Source organism: Spermophilus citellus (genome assembly GCF_964194105.1).
Source record: "Spermophilus citellus genome assembly, chromosome: 15".
Classification (NCBI taxonomy): Eukaryota; Metazoa; Chordata; class Mammalia; order Rodentia; family Sciuridae; genus Spermophilus; species Spermophilus citellus.
Genome location: NC_138195.1, coordinates 46,821,584 through 46,849,557, shown reverse-complemented (window position 1 = coordinate 46,849,557; position 27,974 = coordinate 46,821,584). Strand labels below are relative to the sequence as shown.

General features: G+C 38.8%; 4 protein-coding genes and 1 long non-coding RNA gene across 15 annotated transcripts in view; 3 read left to right on the top strand and 2 right to left on the bottom strand.

Annotated features, from left to right (window-relative positions):
• CFAP70 (cilia and flagella associated protein 70) overlaps positions 1–1,636 on the top strand; it is a 96,779-nt gene extending 95,143 nt beyond the window's left edge. The window contains exons 27-28 of the mRNA XM_081267827.1: positions 578–625; positions 1,500–1,636. Of these exons, the coding sequence (XP_081123953.1) occupies positions 578–625; positions 1,500–1,580 (129 nt within the window). The 3' untranslated portion in view covers positions 1,581–1,636. The remainder of the gene's footprint in view (positions 1–577; positions 626–1,499) is intronic.
• LOC308634195 lies at positions 1,208–2,642 on the bottom strand. Its single transcript, XR_014018974.1, has 2 exons — positions 2,067–2,642; positions 1,208–1,664 (listed from the first exon to the last, which is right to left on the bottom strand). It is a non-coding gene; the product is annotated as an uncharacterized lncRNA (long non-coding RNA).
• MRPS16 (mitochondrial ribosomal protein S16) lies at positions 2,642–4,440 on the top strand. The gene is made up of 3 exons (XM_081267882.1): positions 2,642–3,019; positions 3,447–3,707; positions 4,199–4,440. Exons 1-3 carry the CDS (start codon positions 3,007–3,009, stop codon positions 4,330–4,332), a joined length of 408 nt encoding a protein of 135 aa, XP_081124008.1. The 5' UTR covers positions 2,642–3,006; the 3' UTR covers positions 4,333–4,440.
• A 1,887-nt stretch (positions 4,441–6,327) lies between these two features.
• Positions 6,328–27,819, top strand: DNAJC9 (DnaJ heat shock protein family (Hsp40) member C9). 2 transcript variants are annotated; one of them, XR_014018973.1, is made up of 6 exons: positions 6,328–6,905; positions 7,060–7,200; positions 7,690–7,944; positions 10,253–10,339; positions 10,854–11,028; positions 27,651–27,819. XR_014018973.1 is itself a non-coding variant. In XM_081267880.1 (5 exons), exons 1-5 carry the CDS (start codon positions 6,726–6,728, stop codon positions 10,971–10,973), a joined length of 783 nt encoding a protein of 260 aa, XP_081124006.1. In that variant the 5' UTR covers positions 6,331–6,725; the 3' UTR covers positions 10,974–13,224. The 2 variants fall into 2 exon arrangements, 1 of the variants encoding a protein (XP_081124006.1); XM_081267880.1 differs by lacking the exon at positions 27,651–27,819 and having other exon boundaries at positions 6,331–6,905; positions 10,854–13,224.
• The window catches only part of FAM149B1 (family with sequence similarity 149 member B1), a 47,864-nt gene continuing 33,123 nt past the window's right edge, over positions 13,234–27,974 (bottom strand). For 3 of the 10 annotated variants that reach the window (XM_081267844.1, XM_081267852.1, XM_081267850.1), the window contains 8 exons: positions 26,547–26,711; positions 24,379–24,566; positions 21,277–21,401; positions 20,688–20,791; positions 17,594–17,818; positions 16,973–17,090; positions 16,604–16,729; positions 13,234–14,614 (listed from right to left, as the gene is read on the bottom strand). In XM_081267844.1, coding sequence (XP_081123970.1) covers positions 14,429–14,614; positions 16,604–16,729; positions 16,973–17,090; positions 17,594–17,818; positions 20,688–20,791; positions 21,277–21,401; positions 24,379–24,566; positions 26,547–26,711 — 1,237 coding nt within the window. In that variant the 3' untranslated portion in view covers positions 13,234–14,428. The remainder of the gene's footprint in view (positions 14,615–16,603; positions 16,730–16,972; positions 17,091–17,593; positions 17,819–20,687; positions 20,792–21,276; positions 21,402–24,378; positions 24,567–26,546; positions 26,712–27,974) is intronic. The other 7 variants (XM_081267846.1, XM_081267848.1, XM_081267847.1 and 4 more) reach the window with 7 other exon arrangements.

The following is a 27,974-nucleotide window of genomic DNA, read 5'->3' as shown; positions in this document are numbered from 1 at the left end:
CGGTAGAGTGTTTGCCTAGCATGTGTGAGGCACTGGGTTCAATCCTCAGCATCACATAAAAATAAATAATGGTATTGTGTTCATCTAAAATAACATTTTTTTTTTTTTTTAATGGGCTGGGGATGTGGCTCAGTGGTTAAGAGCCCCTGATTTCAATCTCTGGTACCAATAATAGTAATAATAGTAATTATCTCAAGGTTATAAGGATTAAAAGTGAATATATATAAAGCACTTAAAACATCATGAGGAAAACAATGGAAATCACATAATAAGCACTGTAAAATGTTGCAATTACTAACAAAATGGCATAAATTCTAGGAGGAACAAATGACTCATGAGCTTTCAGAAAAAAAAAATGAGAGGCCAAATTGTTTCTAAAAATTTCCTGGGCTAAAGGAGAGATTTTAAAAAATATTGGCCTTTACTTACCACCTTTTATTTTCCTGCTTCCCCTTTGAATTCAGTTTCTTAACTAGGAAGGTATAATCCTCTCATTAGGTAGAAATATTTGGAGAAATGTATTTTTCTCACCATGTGTATGACATGTCATCATCACCAGCTGCTGAACTTTTTTCAGGCTGGACGGCAACTAGAAGCAGAGCAGGCTTACAAGTACACACTAAAGGTATGATGCATATACCTCTGTCATTTTGCCTGCACCATGCTGAGGTTGGGAAACAAGGAGGAAGGTGCTGATTTAATTCAGGACTTTAGAGCGTTTGATGATGTGAATATTTTTAGAGAGATTTTTCTTACTGTCTTTGCCATCATCATGGGGCTGCTAGGTTTTTACCCGTAACCTACATGTTGTCTAGGTGATCTTTTTTTCCAATGTTTTAGAATATAGCTTAATGGGAGAAAAGAAACAAGGAACCCCACACTATAGCTATTTTACCTCCAGGGCTTGTTTAGGTATTCCACCCAATGACATTAGCTTACATTGGCCACAGTCAGTCATCTGACTACCTCCAGCTGCCAAGGAAGCAGGAATGTGATTTTTGAACTGATTAGTATTGCTGCCCTGGGAAGAAATTAAGATTTTGCTAGTAAGAGAAGGTTATTCAGCAGGTTACTAGATGGCTTTCTTACAAACCTAGATTCTAAAATTAAATTCAGATATAATTTAAGTCTGTGATTCATGTATCTCTGATTACTTACTGTCAATTGCCAGATGGGAATATACATATTAGCCAAGAGATGTTGGTAATAATGTGAACAATTTTAAAAATAAACTTTAATAAAGTGACCTTACAAAAAATGTACAAATCATGAAAGCTCATAGCCCCTGATGCATTTTGAGAAAGTAAAGGTACCCATATAAACAAAATAAGGCTCTAAAGTATTTTAATAGAGCTTCCATTGAAATAAATATAGGAAAAGCCAATCCCATCCCTGGGAACTTTGCTCTTTAGCTGTGGCCCCACAAATGAGGGGTCATCTTCAAAGATACTTAGGTGTATCAGATATAACCTGTGTACTTCCCTTCCTTGTTCCTGTAGCTGAAACTGAAAGATGAGGCTCTACTTGCAGAAATCCACACAGTACAGGAGATGGTTGGCTTCGGAAATCCATCTTTCTGACATCCTTAAAACTGAAGAATTTTCTGTATGGGACTCTGAGCTCCTTTCCTTTCCAGAGAAAGTTTCACCATATGAAGCCTAGAGCTGGAGAACCAAAGAATGTTTGTTTTCAATGAAGAGAAACTCATTCATTTATTTCCATTGGCTGTTACTGGATGTTTTACTAATCCATATAAACTGGATCATAATAAAAATGTAAACAAGAGACAGACAATTCATCAGTGTGGTTCTGGAGGTAGGGTATACTAAACTATGTACTATATATATATATATATCATAAATGTATAAATCATTATATAATTTATGTATAGAAATTAAATTAAGGTACAGTGGAGTCACTGTTAGGTTTTCTGATGAAAGCTTCTGGGATCACTATGGAGGAAGTCAGCTGCCAATGTCCATAGCCAGGTTCACGTACTGGAACTTGGAATTAAGCCATCATCTTCAAAGGAGGGCCTAAAAGACTCCTATGCTGGGTCAACTTACTAGAGCAGAGAGCATAGTAGTTGTGGCCAGGACCTTTGGAACCAACGATGAACAAAGAAGCTTTGCTGCAGTCTGAGGTTCTAACTCCTAATGAACCAGGGGTATTTTCATGGATCTAAACCACAAGGTCTATGAAGACAACACCCTATAAGAAATGCCAATCTCTTCACTCAAGATGACAAATCATACTCCACTTCTGCCTTCTTGGATCACAGTACAGCAAAAGCAGGAATAAAGGTTCTCCTAATATGATGTGACTGCCTCTGGGAGTGGGAAAAGAGTAAGAGGAAAAGTGAGAGGCAAATTAGTAAACAGAAAGATAAACTCTAGTCATCTGTAATACCACTCCTTGTCTCGGCCGAAACGCTGTCCCCTTTGCGAAGTCTCCTGAGAAAATCCCGGCGTCGCCTTCTCGGCTTCCCTTTCTCTACTTACCCCCGCTTGGAGTACAGACCGCCCTTAGCTTATCTGGTGCGCTCCCACCGACTCCCTACTAGACAGAGCTCCCTGAGGGGAGAGGACAGCACCCTTTTGTATTTAGGTTCTCAGGACGGCGCCGCAGCACCACTAGGTGCTCAAAACACGTTTGCGGGATGTATGGGTTTGGGGAACACTTAGCCCTCCTCTGAACGTGACCGGCATTTTCCCCAGCTCCCCACTCCAGCGGGCACTCATCCCAGAGAGGGTCACACATCCACTCCTAAAACGCCACCTGGAACGCCCCCGAAGGCCGCACGGTGTAGCACCCTGGGAACAAGATGGGGGAGAGCGGAAGAGGCGGGGCGAGGGGACGCCGGCTTCCGGGACCGCGGCGTTCCGGTTCGGGAAGCTCCCGGGCGTCCCAGCAGCTGGGCGCCGACTCTTCCAGTCGCACTGCGACTTCACCTGCGGGTCTGTGTCAGCAGCGGGACGATCCGAGGAGTCACACGTGGACCCCACCATGGTCCACCTCAGTGAGTCATCGCGGCCCGCGGGACCTTCCGGGCGGTGGTGGGAGCTGGGGTGTCCAGGACTAGAGGCTGCAGCGCTCTCCTAGGCGCGCTGAATCAGCCACACAGCGTTACAGTTGACCCTCTGCTCAAATTTTCCTTCCAGAAACCCTCATCTCACTTTACAGATGAGGCAGTTAAGGGTACGACAAAGTCAAAGAGTTTGTAAATGGTAGGCCTTTTCGGAATGGATTTGGGGATGAGGCGAGCATTTCTGGCTGTAGCAGTGAAGGGATGTTTCACAAAGAGGATGGTATCTAAGCCACATTAACCAGAAAACATTGGGATTGAAGACATTTGAGTGGAAGAAGGGAATTGTTCCTCTGACTATCTCATTTTTGCCTGCTTTGTGCTCTCTGATCTTGTGTCTTAACCAATTATTTCTCTATAGCTACCCTCCTCTGCAAGGCCTATCATGGGGGCCATTTAACCATCCGCCTTGCTCTGAGTGGCTGCACCAATCGGCCCTTTTACCGTATTGTGGCTGCTCACAACAAATGTCCCAGGGATGGCCGTTTCGTGGAGCAGGTGGGCTCTTATGATCCACTGCCCAACTGTCATGGAGAAAAACTCGTTGCCCTCAACCTGGAAAGGATCCGGCATTGGATTGGCTGTGGAGCCCACCTCTCTAAGCCTATGGAGAAGCTTCTGGGTAACTCAGCTCTGGTCTTAACTCATTGGGGGAATTTTACACTGAAGTCAGTTCTAAGTTCTCATCATCTGAGATTGAAGAATGTTTTTCATTCCCTCCAGACTGCTCAGGACTGGAGTGGAAACTGAAGTTGTGATCTAATTGTCATTTGGAATCTGGAGATTCCTTTTATGGACTTCTTTATGAAGCCTTTATAAGTGGCTGGGATTTTATGCTAAAAATGGGAATAACATATCTCCAATGGCCATCTGTTAGTTTACCTTTTTTTCAAGTAAGGAGAATAATGTTAGGAAACAGACATCATCCACTGACTCCTTGCAGTAAATGGAGGGAGGAGGTTGGAGGAAGAGGAAGGAGAAAGTTGGGTAGGTGAGAGGCATTTACATCCATACTCTGGGTCTGAACTCAGACCTCAATTCTGTGAGGCAAACTTCTCAGGGAAACATTGGCTTGTAGTCTATTATAATAAATGAATATCCTGTTGCTTTTAGGTCTTTCTGGCTTTTTCCCTCTGCATCCCATGGTGATCACAAATGCTGAGAGACTGCGAAGAAAACGGGCACGTGAACTTCTCTTAGCTTCACAGAAAACAGATACAGAGGCTATAGAAACAGAAGCAAGTTGACTTCAGTGAATATAACAGTGGTTACAAAGTCAAGGTCCCCTAAAACACTTGTGTGGAGCTCATAAATTTGTTGGGTTTGGAGGTCAATAAATGGAGTTTTCTAAGTTACCATATTCTTCTGGCCTAGCTTAAGCGGAGCCCAGAGATTTGTTTTTGTATAAGAGCTGGGTCTAGATACTAAGCATTTTTGGATGTCATTTTGGGGAAAAACTGTAGCTGTGGGGAAGATTGGACTTTGGGTTGTCCTTGGATCATTTGGGCAAATTTACAATTAAAGTTCAAAACTTTCCTGCTTCAAAAACTCCCAACCAGAGTGACTTGACCTATCCAAATGTTTCCTTAATCATTCTTGATCATCCCACGAGAACATAGATCTCTTATTCTTTTTTTGTAATTGTAGATTGTTTTGCTTGACATGTAATTGTAACTTTACAAAGACAAATTGATGATGAAAATTGCTTTTGGGCTGTAATAGCCTACCTTTTAAGGATGAGAAATTAGAAGGAAGCTGATTTTGTAAAGCACCCCAATGTACCTACCTGGAAAGTCCTGTTCAACATATGTTGTATGTATAGGGGAAAAAAATAAATAAAGATGGGATGCTTTTTAAAAGTCTACTAAGAAATTTAGTAATAGGATCATGTTTAGATGTCATGAGTCTGGTAACATAAATGATTGGTTACCAAAACAAAATATCACAGTATCTGTCCCCCAAGAGATGCAGAATTCCATAACTGTAAGCATAAATTTATGCATGGTTTTAGTGCCTTCTGCATAATATATATTTCAAATTTTGGTATAAGACTGATACAGCCAGGTGTGTTGACACATGCCTATAATCCCAGGAGCTTGGGAGGCTGAGGCAGGAAGATTGCAAGTTCAAAGCGAACCTCAGCCACTTAGGCCCTAAGCAACTTAGCAAGACCCCGTCTCAAAAAAAAAAAAAAAAAAAAAGGAGGGGGCTGAGGATGTGCCTTGGTGGCTAAGCACCCCTGGATTCAAATTCAATCCCTGGCACCAAGATAAGACAAAAAAAAAAAAAAAAAAGAAAGAAAGAAAAAGAAAAAAAGAGACTGAGATACAGGAAATTAAAATGTTTCTAAAACCCTATCAATATTCAAATATATTCTCTGGGTTCTATATTCTGAGAACAATTAATGGTCATCTCAAATTCTAGAGTCTTGGAAACTCCCCTAGGATTGTTTTGGTTGGCTTCCCCTAGGATTGTTTTGGTTGGCTTCTTTGAGAAGACTTTCAAGACATGACAGACAGGCAATGTAGATTTGACCTGGGATCTGAGAAATGCTTTTGAAAACCCTGGTAACTCTGGATGTTTGAAAGATCAACGGTGCCTTGGAAAGTTTGAGGCTTTGCAGGAACTTCTGGCAGAGGATTATGGGATTCTGGAAATTCCTGATTGTGAGGAGAACTGATGTGAAATGGGTTATTTTTTTGAGCTCCAATGAGTTTCTTTCAACTCACTTTCCATTCTGGTTTATCCTTTGTCTGGACTAAGATCTGTATACACATATTTCTTGTGTGGGCTTATCTTGATTTCCAAAATTTTCTCCAGCCTTAGTCTTGCTTTGCATCTCCAAGCCTATGTTTCACACATGTATTGGATGATAGCCCCAGCCACCCTGCTGTCCCCTCAAATCCAATATGCTCAAATTCTGCTGTGAACTTTACTAAGCATTAAATAGTTTCTGCTTCAGCAGCTTCCGTCTTTACTAAAATGAGAGGTTGGGTCATCTCACCTCTTCCAGTGTATAAGGTAACTCTGGAACAGGAAGATGATTGGGGTTGACATGAGTACTAGATAGAGTTTCGTTTTTTAAAATACTAAGACTGGTGTTTTGTGCTTTTATTCAAATAGTCTTTTTGCTGCAGGGCTTGAAAGAAAGTACCCTGACACTACTTTACTGAATTATTTGGGAAAATACAAATTTACTTAACAGGTTGAGCCATGTGAAATTACTGAATCTAATACTGACCAGTTATCATTTTAAAAAAACACTTTGACTTGTAAATACAACCTAATACACGGATATTCTTATCAGTGAAGAAGTGCCTGCTGGAACACTGGGAGCAACATAGGAGATAAAGTTCCACAGCAAGAGGAGGGCGGGCTCGAGAGGATGTGGCGGACCTGTGACGGTTAGGGCTCTCGCTCTAGAAAACCCAGGCGCCGGTTGCACTTCCGGGTCTGGTTTTTCCAAGGCCGGGGAAAACTTGGCCACGCCCTCTTTGCAGCGGCCGTAAAGAGAGTCTACTCGGTGCGGCCCCGCCCCTTCCGCGTATTTTGTGACGCAGGCGCCCTGGGCTTTTTGAGCGGGAAAAGGAAGCCAGGCAAAATAAGTCAGGTGCCGCGCGGAGCCCTTCCGCTTCTCAGCATGGGGCTATTGGCACAATGCGAGCAGGTGTTCGGTACCACCGACCTTTACCGGGTGCTGGGCGTACGGCGCGAGGCCTCAGACGGCGAGGTTCGTCGCGGCTACCACAAAGTGTCCCTGCAGGTTCACCCTGACCGGGTGGACGAGGGAAACAAGAAAGACGCTACCCTCCGGTTCCAGGTACGTGTGACTACGCTGGGATTCAGTCTTTTGGGCTTCCAACCACTGCGAACCGCCTAGGGGAGGTGCATGATCTTGACCTGGCTTTTTCTACCTTTATTTTTCGCGGTGTGGGTAAGGACACGGGTGAGTTTTGCATGCTCTTTTCTCTCAGATCCTTGGGAGAGTTTATGCGGTTCTAAGTGACAAAGAGCAGAGAACAGTGTATGATGAGCAGGGAACAGTGGACGAGGACTCTACGGTGCTCAACCAAGACCGCGACTGGGAGGCCTACTGGAGGTTACTCTTTAAAAAGGTAGGTGGGCTTTGAAGATTTCTTTAATTATTCCCATCATTTAATAAAACAAACGTTCATTAAATGCCATGGGAGGCCTTTAATTTTGTGTTAATTTTGAAGAAACTGAGGAATTTAACACAGCACACTTAAATAAACAGGCCTTTCATTTCATGCTGATACAATGTGATTGTGTGGCGAAGACTGGAGTGTGTGTTCAGGATGTATCTTACGTATCCAGTTGTGTATATGTTTATATGGTTTTCTTCCCATCCTTTTGGACACTTCACTTAAAATTTCTTTTCACTGATTCCTAGTTTAGCAGTTGTGACTGATGGACTAGGGAGAACTCTGAAAAAATCTTAGGCATGGGAAATTTGGTTACTTGCCACAATTTTGACTCAAAACAGTGTTGTGTTTGCGAAGAAGCACTTAAATCTTCAGTTTTACTAGTATACCTTTTATTTAAAATAAGATTCTTGATATTACAGCCATCTCCTTTATCATCAGATATCTCTAGAGGACATTCAGGCTTTTGAAAAAACCTACAAAGGTTCTGAAGAAGAACTGGCTGATATTAAGCAGGCCTATTTGGACTTCAAGGGTGACATGGATCAGATCATGGAGTCTGTGCTTTGTGTGCAGTACACAGAGGAACCCAGGATAAGGAACATCATTCAGCAAGCTATTGACGCCAAAGAGGTCCCATCCTATAATGCCTTTGTTAAAGAGTCAAAACAAAAAATGAATGCAAGGAAAAGGAGGGTAAGAGTTTAAATGCTATTGATGGTTTGTATCTTAATTTCCTACAAATAGGATTTGAGAGTATTTATAACAATATTTAAAGACTGTGGACAAGGGTTAAGGTTAGGTTGGTCTATAGCTTTCAGGTAATTATATGATCATATCAGTTCAAGAAAAACCTCTTTATTTTGGTATGTGGTGCTCAAGATGATTTTATTGCATGAATTGTTTAGTATCATCTTAGGGTGATACTGAAATATCTTTCATATGTGCCAATTCTTATGACTTTGCTGAAGCACTCATCAGATGAAGTGATGTGGAGCCCAGGTGTGTAACATAGACGCAAGTCCTTACTTGTGTCTTGTTAAAAAGTACAGGTTGCGGTGTGGTGTAGCTCAATGGTGGAGCACTTGATCCCTAGAACTACACACACACCAAAAAAAGAAAAAAAAATTAGGTGCTGTGGTATCTGCCTGTTACTCAGGAGACTGAGGCAGGAGGATCACAACTTTGAGACCAATCTGGGCAATTTAGTAAGACCCTGTTTCAAAATAAAAAAAGCCAGGAGTATACCTTAACTTGACATATGTAAGCCCCTGGGTCAATCCTTCAGTACCCAATGGGGGAGGGGTACAGAGCAGAGTAGATTGCTTACCTCATAAATTTGTACAGCTAATGTATATCAAATTTTTAAATAAAATTCACAACGTAGAAATGCAGGTTCTTGAGCCTTTTTTGGGGATTGATTCTTAAGTTGGATCACATTTTTTTCAAATGAATAGTTTATTTTTAAGGGTGTTTTTAATGGCCTTTGAGAAACACTTATTAAGAATAAGTATTATGGCCTGAGTATCTTTACACCCATATTAAACTGGGGTAGGGTCAGGGAATGATAGCAGAGGAAGGTGCTTAAGGATAGATGGAGTTTAGGGAGAGAGTGAATTTAGAGTAGCCATGTCTGCCTCTGGTCTTCTGGAAAAGTTACTTTGGACTCATATCAAAGTAATCATTTCTTTAGCTTGGCTTTCATAATTGCAGACATTTAAAGATTTTAGATATTGGTGGGTACTTGAGGTTCCTTTTGTGTGGCTAACTCAGGTGTGTGAAAAGTTCTGCAGCTTCTAGGAACAAGATAACACGCAGGAAGAAAGCTGACCTTTTTATTTTGGTACAAATTTAAAGGGTCTGTTTTGTTTACATAAAAGGCCAGGGCCATTTCTGTTGAACTAGGCAGAGAAGTGGAAAGCATAAGAACGTAATTGTTTTGCTTCATTGGCTACATCTGCTTAGAAGTAGGCTCACAGTTTGTCATTTTCCCAGGTGAATTTGAGTATACCTGTATTCAATAATAGGCCATTAGCTTGAGGAAAATCCCTAGAGTTTGAGGGGAAAATAGCACAGCCCCTCCAGTAGATCAGGGTGAATTAATTTGTTGATTTGCTGGGTCTGAGTCAAACAGAAAATGGTTTTGTTTTTGAGAGACTATCCAGTAAACTTGTGAGAGAGGGATGCTGAGAGAGAATTTGAATACAAGGAAACTATTTATTGACATATAATCTAAACATCATCCCTAGTGTTAACAGCATTCTTTGTTACTTGGAAAGTTCACCAGAGGGTGGAACCATTTATTGTGGTGTTCTGGAAAATTGGATAGTCAGCTTTGAAATCAATAAAGATCAAAACTAAATTTGTTAACGTTTCTTATGACTGCTCAGGAGAAATCATTTTAAACTAGAATTGTTCACCAGACTGTCCCTAGTTTCATTTAGTAAATTGAGCTTCCAGAGGAAAATCCCGAAGTACCTATAGCCTGACATCCTTTTGAGAGCATCTTTGGTTAAGTGACCTTTCCTGGCTCTCCCAGCATGTTTTCCTTTGTACCTGGGATTGAACTCAGGGATGCTTAACCTCTTGAGCAACATCCCCTGCTCTCGTTTGTATATAATTTTGAGACAGGGTCTCACTATGTTGCTGAGGCTGGCTTTGAACTTGTGATCCTCCTGCCTCGGCCTCCAGAGCCTCTGGGATTACAGGTATATTGCACCTGAAGTATGTTTTCCTTTCTATAACCATGTGGTTTATGATGTCAGGGTATTTGCTACTTCTAGCAAGTAGAAATGAGAAAAAAACCAAATGCTTTTTTTTGAGTTAGAGAATGTATTGCCTGATACCAGTGTTTGTTGTTATCTAGTGAATAACATTTATGTAATTTTACTCATTTTATCTGTTGATAAAATTCTCAAATCATCAAGGATTTCTTTTGAGAAAGAAAGTGTTACTGTAAGCATTTCCTGGTTGCCCTGAAGTCTCATGAGAGTTTCTGCTTCAGGCTCAAGAAGAAGCTAAAGAAGCAGAAATGAGCAGGAAGGAGTTGGGGCTTGACGAAGGAGTGGATAACTTGAAAGCACTCATTCAGGTAAACTTGGCAGATTTGTTTAGTTCTGACTCCTATCTTTAAAATAATTTTCAGAAGCATATATGTGGTATCATATTTTGTTTTCTGCTTTTAAGACATAACTCTTACCATCATTGTCTAATGGTAGAACATTTCATCACTTTCTAAAAGAAACTCCATGTAGGGGCTGCAGTTGTGGCTCAGTGGTAGAGTGCTTGTGTGAGGCACTGGGTATAAAAAACCCAAACATTTAAAAAAGCTTTTTTTGTAGTTGTAGATGGACAGAATGCCTTTATATTATTTATTTTTTATGTGGTGCTGAGGACCCAAACCCAGTGCCTCACAAATGCTAGGCAAGTGCTCTGCCACTGAGCTACAGCCCCAGCCCTAACATTCTTTAAAAAAAAAAAAAGAAAGAAAAAGAAAAGAAACCCCGTGTAGTTCTGCCATTCCTTTTTGCCCCCAATTTCTAGTAACCATGAAATACTTTGGATAGTGTGGCATTTTAACAGCCTTGTTTTAACTTTTCAAACAGAGTAGACAAAAGGATCGGCAAAAGGAAATGGACAATTTTCTGGCTCAGATGGAAGCAAAGTACTGCAAACCTTCCAAAGGAGGAGGGAAAAGATCCGCTCTCAAGAAAGAAAAGAAATAATGGACTTTTTCTCTTCAAAGATCCTTAAGCTTTCATCAGTGCCACTGGAAGCAAGGTGTAGTCAACACTTAAAGGAAAAAGTTAACCTAACTCTTGAGAGAAGTTGTCTTTCCAGCCTAAATTACTTAGATTGACTAAACCAAGCAGAAAATTTGAAGCTGTTTTTAGTGTAACCTAGAAATTACCTGACACTGTGATATCCTCATGTGAAGGAATGTGATAGTGAAGTTGGGAGGGTGGTATACTTCTGATAGCACTTCTATGGCTCTTCATCCATATCTAGAATGTGGGTCTAAGGCTAAGGATATACGTCAGTGGTATAACACTTGCGTTGCTGGGTTAATCCCTAGCACTGGAGAGGCGGGGGAAGAATGTGGATCTTTATGTAGTACTTTCAGTGATGTGCCTGTCTTTTAGACCTAGTTAGAAAGAACACTTACTTGCTGAGCAGCTGTCTTCCAAATAATTGGCCAGTTTGCTTTTGGTCTTAATGATCTTCAATATTAAGACCCTCTCCTATTTTTTTCCCCTCCCTGAGGCAGGTTTTGTACTCCTATTCCTGAGGTATAGAAGAAGCAAGTACTTGGATTACTTCAAACATTTTGGGATTTTATATATGATTAAATAAGTAAAAAATTAGTTTTGGGGCTTTTTAAATGATCCCCCCCTATATCATTTAAATGTGATATAGATAAAATATGGTGTTTTGGATAAAGAAGAGGCCAAAAAAATAATCCTAGTTAGCATGACAATAGAAAGCCTGGTTTCTCTAGCATAAAGAGATATATGTTATAGTCCTGTCTGATTGCTGCTTGGTGTCCTTAGCTCCCTCTTCTGTACAAAATAAGATCTAAAGTTGTCCGATTCTATATATTAAAGTAAAAGAAAATTGCACTGGTTTGAAGACACAAACACACAAGAATGAGGGAATTGGGCTAAATAACCTTCTGACTCTTAACTTTGAAAGGCAAGCCATATATGGATCCAGCGATTTGTTACAGGGCAGTCAGTGGACTGATTTGTGAAAACAGTACAAATTTTCACTTATATTTCTATGAGTTGGTGGTATGTATTCATTAGAATAGATGGATTTTTAAAAAGGACTGTTCAATTTAAAATCTGATTTGTAGACTCATATTCAGTATACCATATGCATAAAACAAACCTATTGCTATTGAACATTATGTATAATAATTTATCTAAAACTAAGCACATGACAGTTTTCAGTTTGTGATTACAAGCAAGTTAAAAAATACTCTTTTAATTGTATTAAAATGTAATTCAGTGCAAGTTGTTTGAAGCATCTGTCCTCATGTGATAAAGTATTATGTTGATATAATTAGTCACCTCAAATTATGATTTTGAATTTATCCACTCTGAAAATTAACAATAAGATTTAACACTGGTAATGATAATTAAGGTAAGTTCAATGAAATTTAAATACATTTAAGCCATAGTTAAAACCACTACTGTATTTATGAGTACCCTCAGGAAAACATCCATGGTAAAATCTGAAGTATGCCAAGGTTCTTTTCTTCTGCTGTTAGGATATGTTTATATTGGGTCAATTTCTTAGTCCAAGTTTCTTAGATTCTTAAGGAATTTGTGCTTTGGTGGCTCAAAAATAGTTTCTATAAATTATTTAAAAAATAACTTTTCTAGAGCTTCAGGAGAAAAGCTTGCAAGATAAGTTAAATATTTGGGAAAAAATAGAACCAGTAAAATACTTTAAGAAGAAAATTAGCATAAGCTGACATCACACAAGCAAGGTTGAGCTGTTCTAAAAAAAATACATGATATAATTGGTTATACGGGTTACTTTATACCAATGCTGAGGCCTTTAATTACTCAGCCCTTCCATTTCATTCTCATTAGAAATCTAATGAGAAAGCTTTAGGAATGATGTTTATTTTATGAGTAGCTCAGATTTTTTTGTGGCACTATCTCCTAAAAATGACAAAACTGAGTACAACTCTCAAGAAATTAATACAAGCTGAAATATTCTGAAGCCAGTGATATTGTTAATATCAAATCATTTGCTACTTATTGTTGTATATATAATCTCATAGAATCCTATAAATGTACTAATCATCCTTAACAGACAACATGAGCAGTGATTTGGGGGCAATTATTCATTTTTACATCTTTGGGGTACAGTCTTTACTGTTGAGTGGAATAGGTTAACTTACACTGGAAGACAATAATTGGAGATAGAAACATTACCCGTGTAGTCAGTCTTTTGGTGGGTAGTCTATTGGTCAGTCTTTTGGTGCGTAGTCTATTGTTTTTCTCAGTTTTACCAAAATAACTCTTCATGAAGATGGATTCTAGTTGATCTTGTATAAATGCTCTCCATCATTTGATGGTCGAACACTGATTCTTGAAGTCTTCCCACATGTTTGCTGCAGCCTGATAGGTTCTTCTCATTTGCCTTATGGTCCCTGCCTGGTTTTAGAGATTGGTCCACCTCTGCTTTGAGATTTTTGTAGAGGCATGCAAATAAGGACCTGTCAGACAGATGACATCACAGAGTAATAGTAAATAGTCTAGATTTGGTAATGAAAATCTATATCCTAGGGCTTTTTGTTCCACTTATCAGATTTTAAATTTGGAGACTGGAACTAAGTAGTAAAGCATGTATTTACCAAGAAATCTAAATTTAAATATTTTACTCCATTAAAAAAAAAAAAACCTGCATTTTTAAGAAATAAAAGCAGTCACCTAGTTGTGCTTAGGAACCCACTGATTAAAAAGATGTTTCACTCACCATTTTTAAATATTAGTTACATCTGTGGCTGAATATAATAATTATAGCTCAGGGGTAGCATTGCTGCTTTTGTAGAAGGAGTCCAATGAAAGCATTTAAAGACTACCAAGCAATGGTATTAGTAGGAACTGGGTTAAGAGAAATCACTTGAACTACAAAAATGGCTTGATTAGTTTTTATTGTTACTTGCTGATTTATCATTAACAGGAAACATTTCAACTTGGATCAGTACTTCTAAATTTCAACTATGACAATGAGAATGACCCTGATTATAGTGAAGACTCCTATGAGAAATTAAAGACATCCTGAAATTTTCTCCCCATGACTCCTTTGTTAATATAATTTAATTTAGAGTATAATTTTGAGATAAGAGTTAATGAGATAAAATCAGACTCATCATATTCTGACACTTTAGAATTTCTTAATTTGGTCTAATATGTAAACTTTTACAAAGCAATTTAATCCATAGGAATACGGATTTTTGCCTACATAATAAAACTCATGCTGTGTTCTTAATGTTTTGAATGATATGAAAATGACTCATTTTAGGTTTAAAAAGATTACATAAAGTAGTTTACTAGAGTAGTGAAAGGTTAATTTACATAATATGAAAAAAACAGAAATCGGGAACTTTTTGGCTTTGATCAATTGAACTATTTTTATTATACCTCATCTTCCAAAATGAATTTTAAGGGAATTTACAAAGATGTAGAAAAACTAAATAAAAAAAAATCTGTAGAAAGGGAAGATGATTGTAACATCCACACTGTGGCAAAAATAAAAGCTGCAGCCCCACCATACCTGCAGATCCCCTACTGGGTCGGGTTTGATGAGGATACTCAAGTGCATGTGAACGATGATACTGTGTTTCTGGCTAAAAGAAAAGAAGAGAGAGATCTTACTATACAGCTTCTCCCAAAGGATAATACTGCAGCAGGTTTACAAGGGAAAATCTTGAAATAGACACCAATGCAAAAGGTGGCATGTGCCAACCTGTACTGAATTTCCTATTAGGCAATCCCAAGCCATTTATTGACATGTAAAAACAACAGCAACAAAAAAACACTGCACATTCTGTGCCTTTTATTAGTATGACTCTATATTATAAATCCCACGATTTAATATTTTAATTGGCTTCAAGGGAGTTTAATCTGACTTATCTATTGCATGCTGACTTTTAAAACAATCTACTTTTTCAGCAATACTGAAATACCCATGAAGTTACCACACTGAACTGAACTTTACATTTTCTTTTTAGCTTTAGGAAACAACATTTCAGACATCTCAAGGAATTTAAATTTACATCTCAAGATGTAATTATACCATTCTGCTGGGGCTTCTGGAATGAAAAAACATCCCTCAATTCCCTATCAAGAGAGCTGAATTGGGAGATTTAGGGAATCCCCCTCTCCCATGAAGCCCTATATTCTACAATAAGGTTCTGTAAGGTCAGATCAGATAGTGTCTTTCAATTACAATGAGCTACTGGTTCATCTCTTATGAGGGCAAATGGGGAGAGAAATGGCTAAGAGAATTTTTTACTTTGTTACTATTATAAAGAGACCTGAAGTGTTTTCATTCTATTTTATTCCTGAGGAAAAGTTAAATTTTGATAGGAAAGAATATAGCTCTAGAACATAAGCTTTAAAAATATTCTGGATTAAGTTATGAGAAGACCAAGATATTCTCAGACTTTCTGGGGTCTACATTAAACCCTAAGAATAAGAAATGCTCACAGTTCTTTTCTGCCCTTGTTTTCAGCGAGTTTTCTCTTAAAGCAAGCTTCCTGAGGTCTACTAAGTTGAATAGTGTCTTCCTTAAGTTAATGTCTGCCTGGAACTTGTGAATGTGAACATATTTGGAAATAGGATCTTTGCAGATTTTATCAAATTAAGGTAGAGTAATACTAGATTAGGATGGGCCCTAAATTCAGGGACAGGGACAGATACTGTTTTTTGTTTTTCTTTTTTTTTTTTTTTTTTTTTAGTTTTCAATGGACCTTTATTTATATGTGGTGCTCAGAGTCGAACCCAGTAACTCACACATGCCAGGCAAGCACTCTACCACTGAGCCACAACCCCAGCCCCTCAATGACAAGTAGCTTTAAGAGAGAAATTGGACAGACTCACAGGGAAGAGAAGGCCACCTAATGATTGAGGCAAAAATCAGAGCAATGAAACTGCAATCCAAGGAATACCAAGGATTGCCAGAAGCTAGAAAGAGGTAAGGAAGGATTCTTCTCTAGAGCTTCCAAAGGGAGCTCTGCCAACCCCCTAAATACCCTCTCTTATTCTCATCACTCTATAACAGATGGGAGATTGTGCAGTGCCTCAGGCTAATTATGGTTCAAGGGTCATGAGCTGGGTTAAGTGGGTTGCAAATCATCATCCTGAAAGCCTCTCTTGAAGCTGCTGATGGTTGTAGGATCATGTGGGGGGCCTGGTTATTGGGCACCCCCACAATGTGTGAGATGTCAGTCACTTCCCTAGGCTATCCAAGCCCTTTTGCCACAAAGAGATGAGGTGGGATTGCACTCAACCTGCAAATGGGCAAGATCAGTGCACATTGTCCAAACTAACAATCTGTTTTCTGTTATTGCTTAAAAGAGGTGGTAAATGGTAAAGCAATGTCAGCATTTAAAATATCAATGGGAAGAAGTCCTGACACATCTGCCTCATTCTGATACCACTTGTGGTGTAATTCCACAAAACCAGGGTAGACAGGCAAGTTAGGCTGATCTGGTATATACTGGAGTTTTGTGCTTGTGCTCAGAAATATCTAGGTTCTTGGTAAGTCGGACAAACTAATTTTTTTTTCCCTCGGTTCTCTTCCTCATCAGCAAACAGGAAGCATGTCACTCTACCATAAATGACTGAGTTGTATTGGGCCTGGAGAAGAAGTTAGATAAAAGGAGCCTATCTTGAGGCTGCTGATGGTTAGGCTCATCCACCACTGCACTTCGGGCTCGACTGGAATCACCATGGGGTTTCTGCAGAGGAAATAAAAATTACAGAAACTCTTAAAACTCTAGGGGGCTTCAGATGTCCCACATCAACCCAGGCAGATGTAGTAACTTTGGGCCAAGCAGTTTCAATTCCACTGTTATAAATTAGAATTCAGCTTGTACATTAGATAGAATATGATATAAATTAAGACCACAGCACAAATCCTGCAGAATTACTGTCCCTGAGGTTTTATCAGTACACAGAGAGGCAATGTGAAAGAGACATACCATTTGCCTTTGTGGCCCCACAGGGCTCAGGTGTTCCACTTCACTTGTGCCAATAGGTGGCAGCAGATTATTTCGACTCAGGGGTATTGGTGAGGAGATCGAGTCAACTGCCAAAGGGCTGAAGATCCAACCAGTGAAGACCAAGATGCGAAAGCACAAAGTTGTTAATGAGACAAGCAAATTGATGAGAAATAAAAAAGCCTAGAACTTTAAGTTCTGCCCATGTTTTTACACAAATGTAAATCAAAGATTTGAAAATTTTGTTTTTTGGGGGTTTTTGTTTTTTGGTACTGGGGATTGACCCAGGGGCACCACTGAACCACACCCCCATCCCCAAGTTTGTAGGTTTTAGACAGGATCTCTCTAAGTTACTGAGGCTGGCTTTCAACTCGTGATCCTCCTGCTTCAATCTCCCCAGTTGCTGGGATTACAGGGGAAAGAGTCCCCCAATCTCCCATTCTCTAAAATTTTAGCTAAATCAACAGAAAGATCCAGTGTCTATTTCATCAAAATTTAACTCTAAATGATTAGTTTCTAGGGACAGATTTTGGTCTTTTCATTCTCTATGTAAAATTGATTAGTTTTACCACAGATTCCATAAATTCTGCTTTTGAAACCTACACTTGTGATCCTCTGAGGATTTCTTCCACAGGTCTTGGTGTTCCGGTACGTGAGTGGCTTGTGCTGATTGGATGAAGGGTACGTGGTGGGGGATTACGTCTCCTGGCAGACTGCACTTTATATGACAGACATGATGTACTAAGCTCCAAGGCTCGGTTTGGCCAATTTCGGGTTGAAAAGATGGTACTGGACCCAGGCCTCATAAGTAGCTTGTCATCAAGATCTCTAGTGGCCAAATCAGAAACCCACAATGAATAAAGATCACCATGTATGGGAAGACTAGTCTCAGGGTTTTTTGTTTGTTTTGTTTTTTAATTAAGCCTTAGTGTAAAACATTCAGGGGCGAAAAAGCAAAACAGAAACCTTTCAGTTAACAGTTTCCAGAAGGTAATCTAGAATGAAGAAGGCATGAGAGTTTAAAAAAAGGATGACATTATTTCAATTATAAACATAATTTTGATGCTGGGCGGGTACTGGGGATTGAATTCTGGGGCACTTGACCACTGAGCCACATCCACAGCCCTATTTTGTATTTTATTTAGAGAGAGGGTCTCAGTTGCTTAGCACCTTGCTTTTGCCAAGACTGGCTTTGAACTCATGATCCTCCTTCCTGCCTTAGCCTCCCAAGCTGCTGGGATTATAGGTGTGCACCACTTCTCCCAGCTCATTCATAAACATAATTTACTAGAATGGAAACTTGAGAAAGCAGGTACATTATTCAGCTGCTATCACAGTGCTTTCCAAAAATCTGCTCTCTCCTATATTTGGGGACTTTTCCCCTTTTTCAGCTGTGAGAATGTCAGCAGAAAGGCAAATATTACTGCTTGGGAACAGTTGTGGCATCAGTGTGGCACTCACTGCAGAGATTAAAGTGCTGAACTAGTTGGAACCTATAGGGATAGAGATTTGGAGTCCTTGGGAAGCTGGGAGCAGGCAAAAGTTCTAGGCCTTGTGCTGCAAAGGGTAGGGGACAATTGTGAACCCTCATTTTCAAAAAATTGAGAAATACAGCTCTTAAGATCTCTGATAGGGCCTGGAGTTGTGGCTCAGCGGTAGAGCGCTCACCTAGCACGTGCAAGGCCCTGGGTTTGATCCTCAGCACCACATAAAAATAAAGTGAAAGTATTGTGTCTAACTACAACTAAAAAATATTTTTTAAAAAGGTCTCTGATAAATGAAATCTCATGCTTAAACAGTTCAGTAGCTTAAATGCTGCCCTACTGATTTGGGGGTATTCTCCCTTTTTGTTTTAAAGCAGATGAGAGGAAGTTTGATTATTGTAAGACATTCAAGAGTGCAGTGAAATGGAAGGCAAATGTAAGAATAAAGGAGCCAAATTCTGCCACTTGTCCCTGTGGCTTTTAGCAAGTTCCTCAAACTTTCAGGCCACATTTTTTTGTCCTTTATTGCAAAATATGCCTCAGAATTTAGAAGATTTTGAAAGGAGAATGACCATGGAGGAATAGGTCTAAACTTTGAAGATTTCAAAAGATCTTTCTAGTTGTCCTGTCTTTAACCATTCTTCTTTTTTAAAAAAATACATACTCTCATGCCTTTTTTGGGGGGAGCAAGGGGCATACCAGGAATTAAACTCAGGGGCACTTGGCCACTGAGCCACGTCCCCAACCTTATTTTATATTTTATTTACAGACAGGATCTGAGTTCCTTAGCACCTCGCTGTTGCTGAGGCTGGATTTGAACTTGAGATCCTCCTACCTCAGGCTCTCCAGCCGCTGGGATTATAGGCATGCACCACTGGCCCTCACTGCTTTTTTGTTACAAAATGTTTAGACTGTTAATTTTTATTTTCTGTGGATTTATTGTTCATAATTCTGGGTTCAATTATCATCTTTTGATAGGTGACTTTCTTAGATTCATGTCCAAATCTAACCTCTTCACATTTCCCAAGATATGGCCCATCATCATAAACTTCACAGCCTAAATGAAATTCATCCTTTCAGGTAAAACTTCTAAGCTTGAAATCTCACAACTGATATTGATTCCTCTATTTCTATAGAATTTCATTTTGTAAGTATCTCTTTAGAATAGTTCATTCCTTTCTTGGTCTGCACTCAAGCAGGAGGACAGGATCTTACAGTTTATGCTGGCACCCTACTATAGACTCCATTCATTTCTTCCTGCTGCAATCCAATCTGTTTTCCACTGCTATAAAATCTGTCTTCAAATTCCTGATTTAAATACCATGATTTAAATATATGTGCTCCCTAGCTGAAACTAACAACTGGCAGGAATGTAAAATGCTGCAACTACTTTGGGAAATAGCATGACAATTAACATACATCTATCATCACCCTTCCACTTATAGGTATTGACCCAAGAGAAATATGACCGTAAGTCCATTAAAAAAGACCTATGCAAGAATATTTATAATGCCTTTATGTATAATAGCCCCAATCTGGAAAAAAATGAAGTGGTAACAGGAGTGTACTCGTGACACATTTTTTTTTTTTTTGTGACACATTTTTACAATGGAATACTATTTGGAAATAGAGGTCATGTGCAACATGGGTGAATCTCAAAAACAAGGTATTTGAAAACATCCATAATTGGTTCATTAGTTTCATAGCCTTGCCCACTGACCATACCATGGCCTATTTTAAATCTAGAAGATTGTCAGTAATCTTTGATCAGAAGTGTTAAAATTCTGACTCCTCTCCCTATCCTATAGCAAAACTGGTCTTTTCTCTCTCCTATATATCTTGCATTTTCCCATCTCCAAAAGTTTCCCACACTATTCTTTCTGCCTAGAATGGCCTTGTTCCTTTTCTCGGCTTATCCAAACCGCCACTTAAACTTACCCACCAAAATGCCTTCTCCTTTTGGCCTGTCATAGCATGCATTCTGGGTAGCACTCAATCACAAAATGCCCTATATGGTCAGGTCTCTCTACCCATGTGTGTCTTCACTTTTTACTTATCAGCTCCCTGCAAGTGGAGACCTTTTGCTTTGGATGTGTTACTCCCCAGGTGTCACTGTGATTGGTACTCAAAAAGGCATGTTGATTGACTGACTTTGCTTTCCCTTTATTTCTCAGTGATCTACTTAAATTCTATTAAAATGTTATACTTCTTACAGGAGCTTGTCAATTAGGTAGAGATTTCTTGGCTGTAGAGGCATCCCATGAATCAAGAGACCATTCGCATTTGGCTGATGACCACTTGCTTGACAGCGACTCATCTACATGTCAAAAGAAGACATTACTCTTCATCAGTTGGTGAAGGTATCTGCTTGATTTCATAACTTTGCCAAACATAAATATTTCCAATTAGGTCATTTATACATTTTCCCTGTGACTTTTACATTGTGGTCAGTAGCCCTGAGGCCCAAAGTGTACTCCCAAGAGGACAAGGCCCTTTTCTTGTGCATTCCTAAGTGACAGCAGGTTAAGGATGCCCAATCAACCTAGACGAAAGCTGACCACATGGTTGATTCTAGATTGTATACCTTATGGATGTCTCTTCAAAAAAGAGAATTATCAATTCTAATTTGCTACTAATTTTTTAAACTGAAGCTGATCAATGCAAAGAGTCACTGGGTTTTTATAATAAACACAATTGTACTGAAAAATATGACTCATAAATAATACAATTAAACAATTCTGGGTAAATTTCCTCTAAAGAGAACAGTCCAAGGCTCCCTGACACATCCCTTGTGGGGCTTACCAGATTTGAGGTGACAGACAGCACCTTGGACTGTGGCACTGGAGGTAACACCAAAGTATGTGGTTCACTCAGCACATAGGGACTTTCTGAATCTGGTCTGGTAACTGCAACATTACTCTCATCATCTGAACAAAGAAACAGACTTTGGTTATCCATAAATATCTTCTGACCCATAGCAACAGTATGAAAAAAATCTTCCCTGATAATTCCTAATCTCAAGCAAGGCTTCACTCATCTCCATAGACCAATTTCATACCACCTGTATAGTTTAAAAAAAAAAAAAAAAAAAACCTTCAAACCAAGAGTTCAGTTTTAAGTAGTTGTTCATGCTGGCAATGCTTGTGGCACACTGCAAAAGGGTTGTTTTTGGCTTCCTTCATAATATGTTTTGATACGGAAAGTTTTAAATTTCTTTTTCCTTTTTCTTTCTTTTCTTTTTCTTTTTCTTTTTTTTTTTTTTTTTTTTTTGTGGTACTAGGGATTGAACTTAGGGACACCCTACTACTGAGCTACATCCCAGAACCCTTTTTATTTTTTTTATTTTGAGATAGGGCCTCAATAAGTTGCTGAGGCTGCCTCAGCTTCCCTTCATTTCCTATGGTGCTGGAGATTAAGCCCAGAGCCTTTCACATGCTAGGCAATGCTCCACAACTGTGCTACATGCCCAGACCAGATAGTTGGATACTTGACAAGTATTGCACTAAACCTGTAAGATGTATATGGGGAGTACTGTCATCTTAATAATGTTACCTCTTCCAGTCCATGAACGCAAGATGTATTTCCAAGTCTTTAGGTCTCCTCTATTTTTTTTTCTATAGTGTTTTATAGTTTTCAGTATAAAACTCTTGCACTTCCTTGGTTAAGTTTATTTATAAATATCTTATTCTTTTTGATGCTATTGCACATGAATTATTTTCTTAAATTCTTATTAGATACGTTGGCCTTGCTATTTTTGGGGAAAAAAGGCTGGCCTTGCTAGTTTTGGGGGTGGAAAAAAAAAAAAAGCTGCCATGAATACCATAGCCACAGACCTGTATGCTCTGAGAACACACAAAAGAAGTGGATATTTTCCTAGTTGAGCCTATACATGAGAACCCAGCTCTGGTCAATAGATTGATCACAGCCTTATGAACCCTATGCAAAGGACTAGCTGAGCTGTTCTAGATTCTGACTTACAAATGTGAGATAAATGTATATTGTTAAAAGCTATTAAGTTTGCAATAATTTACTGAGCAGCACAGAAGAGCCCATATAAATAATTCCCAAGTTAAATATATATATTTAACCATGTAACTCAGACATTTCTAGTACTAGGAATTTACCTAAGAGAAATGGAAATATATGCCACTGAATTATTCTACAGAACTGTTCATAACAGCTTCACATAGAATAGCTCAAAGTAGAACACAATGCAAATGTCCATTGGTAGATGAATGGATAAACAAACTGGTACAACTAAATACTACTCAACAATAAAAGGAATAAATTGTATACACAATGAAATGAAGGAATCTCAAAATCATTATGCTGAGTGAAATGCAGGACAAAAATAGTACATCCTATCAGACTCTATTCATAGGAACTCCACAAAATACAAACTAATCTATGGTAATAGAAAGCAGACCACTCTTTGGCTGGCTGCTTTCTCTCAACATAATGATTTCTTGGGGATGGTGTGGGGCACACAACCTCAGGAGGAGAGATTATAGAGCACATGAACTTCTAGGGTTGATGGATATATTCACTATAATTGACTGTGGTGATGGTTTCATGTGTTTATAGATATAACTTATCAAATTGTATGTTTTATTTTTTTCTAGTTGTTAATGGACCTTTATTTAATTTATTTATTTGTACATGGTGCTGAGAATTGAACCCAGTGCCTCATACATGTGAGGCAAGTGCTCTACCACTGAGTTACAACCCCAGCCCTCAAATTGTATGTTTTAAATACATGCAGTTGGTTATATGGCAATTACTTTTTAGTCAAGCAGTCTGAAAAAGTATGTGCTACTTCCATGTGGTTTTTCCTCACCAATCATTATATTCAAGGAGAAACAAGCTGTCTGAGCGTTATAGACTAATCCTTACTGTTCATCTACCCATTCTAAAATATTTTCAAAATATTGGCTAGTTTCTATGGGATATACAAACATGAATCAGACCCACTATGATATTGTTTATATAATAATAAAAATATATTTGGTATCTTCCCTGAGATCTGGCACATAACTCCTAAAACCTTTGGCATCTCCAAAGCAATATCCTGGATCGTGGATAGTCTAAGGATGGTGTTGCTGACTGCCTGGGGGAAACAACCAAGTGATTAGAAACCTTCAAACTTTCAGTCTTGCCTCATCCTTCTGACCTCTGGAGGGCAGAGGAGCTGAAGATTGAGATGATCATCAGTTGCCACTGAATTACTCAATCCTGTCTATGTAATGAAGCACCCATAAAAACCCAAAAGGACTGGTTCAGAGAACTTCCAGATTGTTGAACATATGGAGAAGCCTAGAGGGTGGAGTGTTCAGAGAAGCCATGGGACCTCTGCACCCCTTCTCCCATACTTTGCCCTGTGTATCTCTTCATCTGGCTATTCATCTGTATCCTTGTAATATTCTTTATAATAAACTAGTAAACATAAATAACTCTTTCCCTGAGTTCTGTGAACCATCCCAGCAAATTAATCAAACCTGTGGGGGATCAGGGCATGTGTCACAGGAATCCTGATTTATATTTGGTTGGTCAGAAGCCCAGGTCACAACCTAAGGCTTGCAACTGTGATCTGAAGTGGGGCAGTCTTGTGGAACTGAGCCTCTTACCCTGTGGGATCTGATGTTAGCTCCATGTTGATAGTATCAATATTGGTCTGAATCATAGGAACCCCCCCAGGTGGTATCTGCTAGAGAATCTGATGGGTATTTGTGGAAAACCCTTTATATATTAGGTGTCATAACTGTTGCAGTGTGTGAAAGTAGGAAAAGACACTGGTTTTCCTCTCATACATCCCCTTTTCACAATAAAGCATAAATCTAATGGACTGGTTAGGCTTCAGAAATCATAAACAATTATTTTTGACAATGTTTTCACAAAGATTCTTACCAGAAGCAAATCCCTCCCAGTGACTACGTGTCAACTGCTCCAAACAGCTCACAATTTTGCTCCACACGTTGTCAAACACATAAGCAAGAATGTCCTCTTTTATGCAGTAAAATGGAGCAATGGGAGGGTACCCTAATTTCTGTTTCTTTGTAGCTGCTTCTGATTTATTTTCATGAAATCCCTCTTCCCTGGAATGGAAGCAAGATGAAAAAATTTGATTACTCTTCACTGAGTGTCCACCATTGTCCTTTATGCTTCTTAGGAATGTGACTGGTGATACCATCCTACCCTCCTCCTTGCCCAGTGTATGTAGCACACAGAATTAAAGCAGCCTTGTGAACTAACAGAGTTCTCAACAGGGAAGACTACATTTCTTTCTTTTTTTTTTTTTTTTTTTCGGTAAAACCTCCAACCTTCCCCACTACTCTGCTAAAAAGGAGGGGAGCTAAATGCATAGAAGCTCCTCTAAGGCTCTTCTGGAGACTCTTGTACTTGTGACCCAGAAATTCCCAATTAGTCCCAAATTAGACATGTTTGTCTATCACACAGAGATAAATTATAAATGAAGGCAAAGCAAATTCTGGAACTGGCTTGGGATTGGGAGAACTATCTCCAGGTCTTTACAATAGAGGTTATCCTGAGGCAGCAGAACTCTCAAAAATTAAATAGGGAACTATAGAAAGAGGCAGAATGATCACAAGTTTGAGGCCAGCCAAGGCAATGTAGCAAGACCTTATGTAAAATAGAAAGAGTTGGGACCTTCAACAGATGAAAATGGATAAAGAAAATGTGGTATACATATACACAATGGAATATTACTCAGCCATAAAGTAGAATGAAATTATGACATTTGACAGTAAGTGGATAGAACTAGACACTATCATGCTAAGCGAAATAAGTCAATCAAAAAAACTAAAGGCCAAATGTTCTCTTATATGTGGATGCTAACAGGGCAGGAGGGAAAAACAGAAGTTCATTGGATTAGACAAAGGGGAATGAAGGGAAGGGAGAATAAGTGGGAATAGGAAAGACAGTAGAATGCATTGGACATAAATTTTCTATGTTCATATATGAATACACGACCAGTGTAACTCCACATCATGTACAACCACAAGAATGGGAAGTTATATTTCCTGTATATCTAATATGTCAAAATACATTCTATTCTCATGTATATCTAAAAAGAACAAAGAATTTTTTAAAAAGAGTTGGGAATGTAGCTCAGTGGTACAGCACTTGTCTAGTGTTATGGTTTGAATCTGGAATGTCCCCCAAAGTCTCAGGTGTTTAAGGAATGGTCCCCCATGCAGCAATGTTTAGAGGGATGGCTTTTGGGAAATGATTAGATCATGAAGGTTCAGCTCTCATCAATGGATTAATCCACTGATAGCTGAAGGGACTAGTGGTGGGCGTGGTTGGGTGAATTAGGTTGCTGGGGATGTGCTCTTGGGGGACTGTGTCTCATTGCTAGTCTTTTCTTCTCTGTTTCCTGGCTGCCATAAGCTGAACAGCGTTCCTCTGCTGTCCTTCTGCTGTGATGTTCTGCTTTGCCTCAAGCCCAAAGCAATGGAACTTGCCAATCATGAGCTAAGATCTCTGAAACCATGAGCCAAAATAAATCTTTCCTCCTTTAAGTTGTTCCCAACAGGTATTTTGGACATGCTGATGAAAAGCTCACTAACACACATAGCATGTGTAAAGCCCTGGTTTCAATCATCAGTACTGCAACATAATAAAATAAATTAAAAAATAAGGTCTCTGATCGCAGGAAAAGGCAATGATGTGTGAAGGAAGAAAATACCAAGGAAGCCTTAGTTTATGTGGGAGCAATAGCTAAGAACATGAAGTCTGGATACTTGAGCTAACTGACAAACCACATACTGGTATAGAGCTAATTATAGGTAATATTGTTATTCTCAGTTTAGAACAAATAGATATTAATACACAAACTAGAAGGAGAGTAAAGAAGCTTAAAGTAAAGCTTAGAGTAAAGAAGCTTAAACAAGGGCTGGGGTTGTAGCTCAGAGATAGAGTGCTTGCCTCGCATGTGTGAGCCCCTGGTTTAGTCCCCAGCACCACATAAAAATAAACAAATAAAAATGGAGACATTGTGTCCATCTACAACTAAAAAAAAAATATTAAAAAAAAATAGCCTAAACAAAACTCACATATCTGTATGGTCGAAAGCTAGGTATTCCTCAATTATTCCTTCTGAGAAGATTATACAGTCTTCTTCTCTTTCCACAGCACACAAACCAGGGGATCTGGCAATGGAAGATACTTTTTGAGCATAAGAAGGTGAAAAATGTAACTTCTTTCCTCTTATGCCAAACCTGGGAATGGGGAAAAAACAAATATTAGTTATGTACAATATAAACATTTCTCACAATAAGTCACATGTCTTTTAGTTCAACCCCTTGCTCTGGGGAACCCCTTCCTGGACTATTCTTAATCTTAAATTTATTAATTCACAGAACAGGAAGATTATATAATGTCCACAGACCTATTCTGCTTAGGAGCACTGCACACTATCTAATATGGCTTGCTATCTTCTCAGATTCAAATAGCTATAGCTATAAACTAAGTTTTTAACAAAACCTCCAGAGGTACCTTAAAACATGCCTATTTCAATAATCTCATCACTGCTCAAAAATGCATGCTCATTAAAGGCAAGGATCTTAATAATATTTAAATTTCCATTCATATCCAAACACTCAGTAAATAGGTGATGACTCATTTATTTAAGCATGTGAGCAATATAATTTTTGAAAATGGTTCAGTTTAACCAAATAGTAAATACACCCAATTTATACTCTGTGTTACTCTCTATTCTTTTTTGTGTCCTAAGTATTTCTTTTTAAATGGGAAAAAGAAGAAACCTATAACATTTTTCAACAAAGCTATCTTTTGGAAGACATTTTGGAATCATGTATTAGAAACCTTAAAATACATACTCTTTGATTCAGTGGTTTCATTTGTAGGGATATCATTTAAGGACATGAATTATAAGATTTAGCTATAAGAACTATAATCACAGAGGGGTCGGGGGTGTGACATAGCGGCAGAGTGCATGCTTAGCATGCTGAAGGCCCTGGGTTCATTCCCAAGTTTTAAAAAATTATCACTGACTCGTTTATAATTGCCCCAAATCAAAACTAGCCCCAATTGTTTCAAAATAGAGGATTTAAAATGGGTTGCTTAATAATGTTTTTTTCGTGAATGGATTACTATGAAGTTTTGTTTAATACTTTTTTTTAATATTTATTTTTTAGGTGTAGATGGACACAACACAATGCCTTTATTTTTTATGTGGTGCTGAGGATGGAACCCGGGTCCCGCCAGTGCTAGGCAAGCACTCCACCACTGAGCCACAATCCCAGCCCCCTATGAAGTTTTTAATGTTGAAGAAAATGGAAAATGTGCGCAATAAAATGTTAAGCATAAAAAAGATTGCAAGATGTGTACATTAATTTCATAAAATGTGTAATTTCATAAAAACTACATACATGTGGCAGAGGATCTACATACCCTTCAATATCCATTTTTTTCCTTCTTTTCCTGGTATAATCTAATTAATCCTAATTTAATTCAAGCAG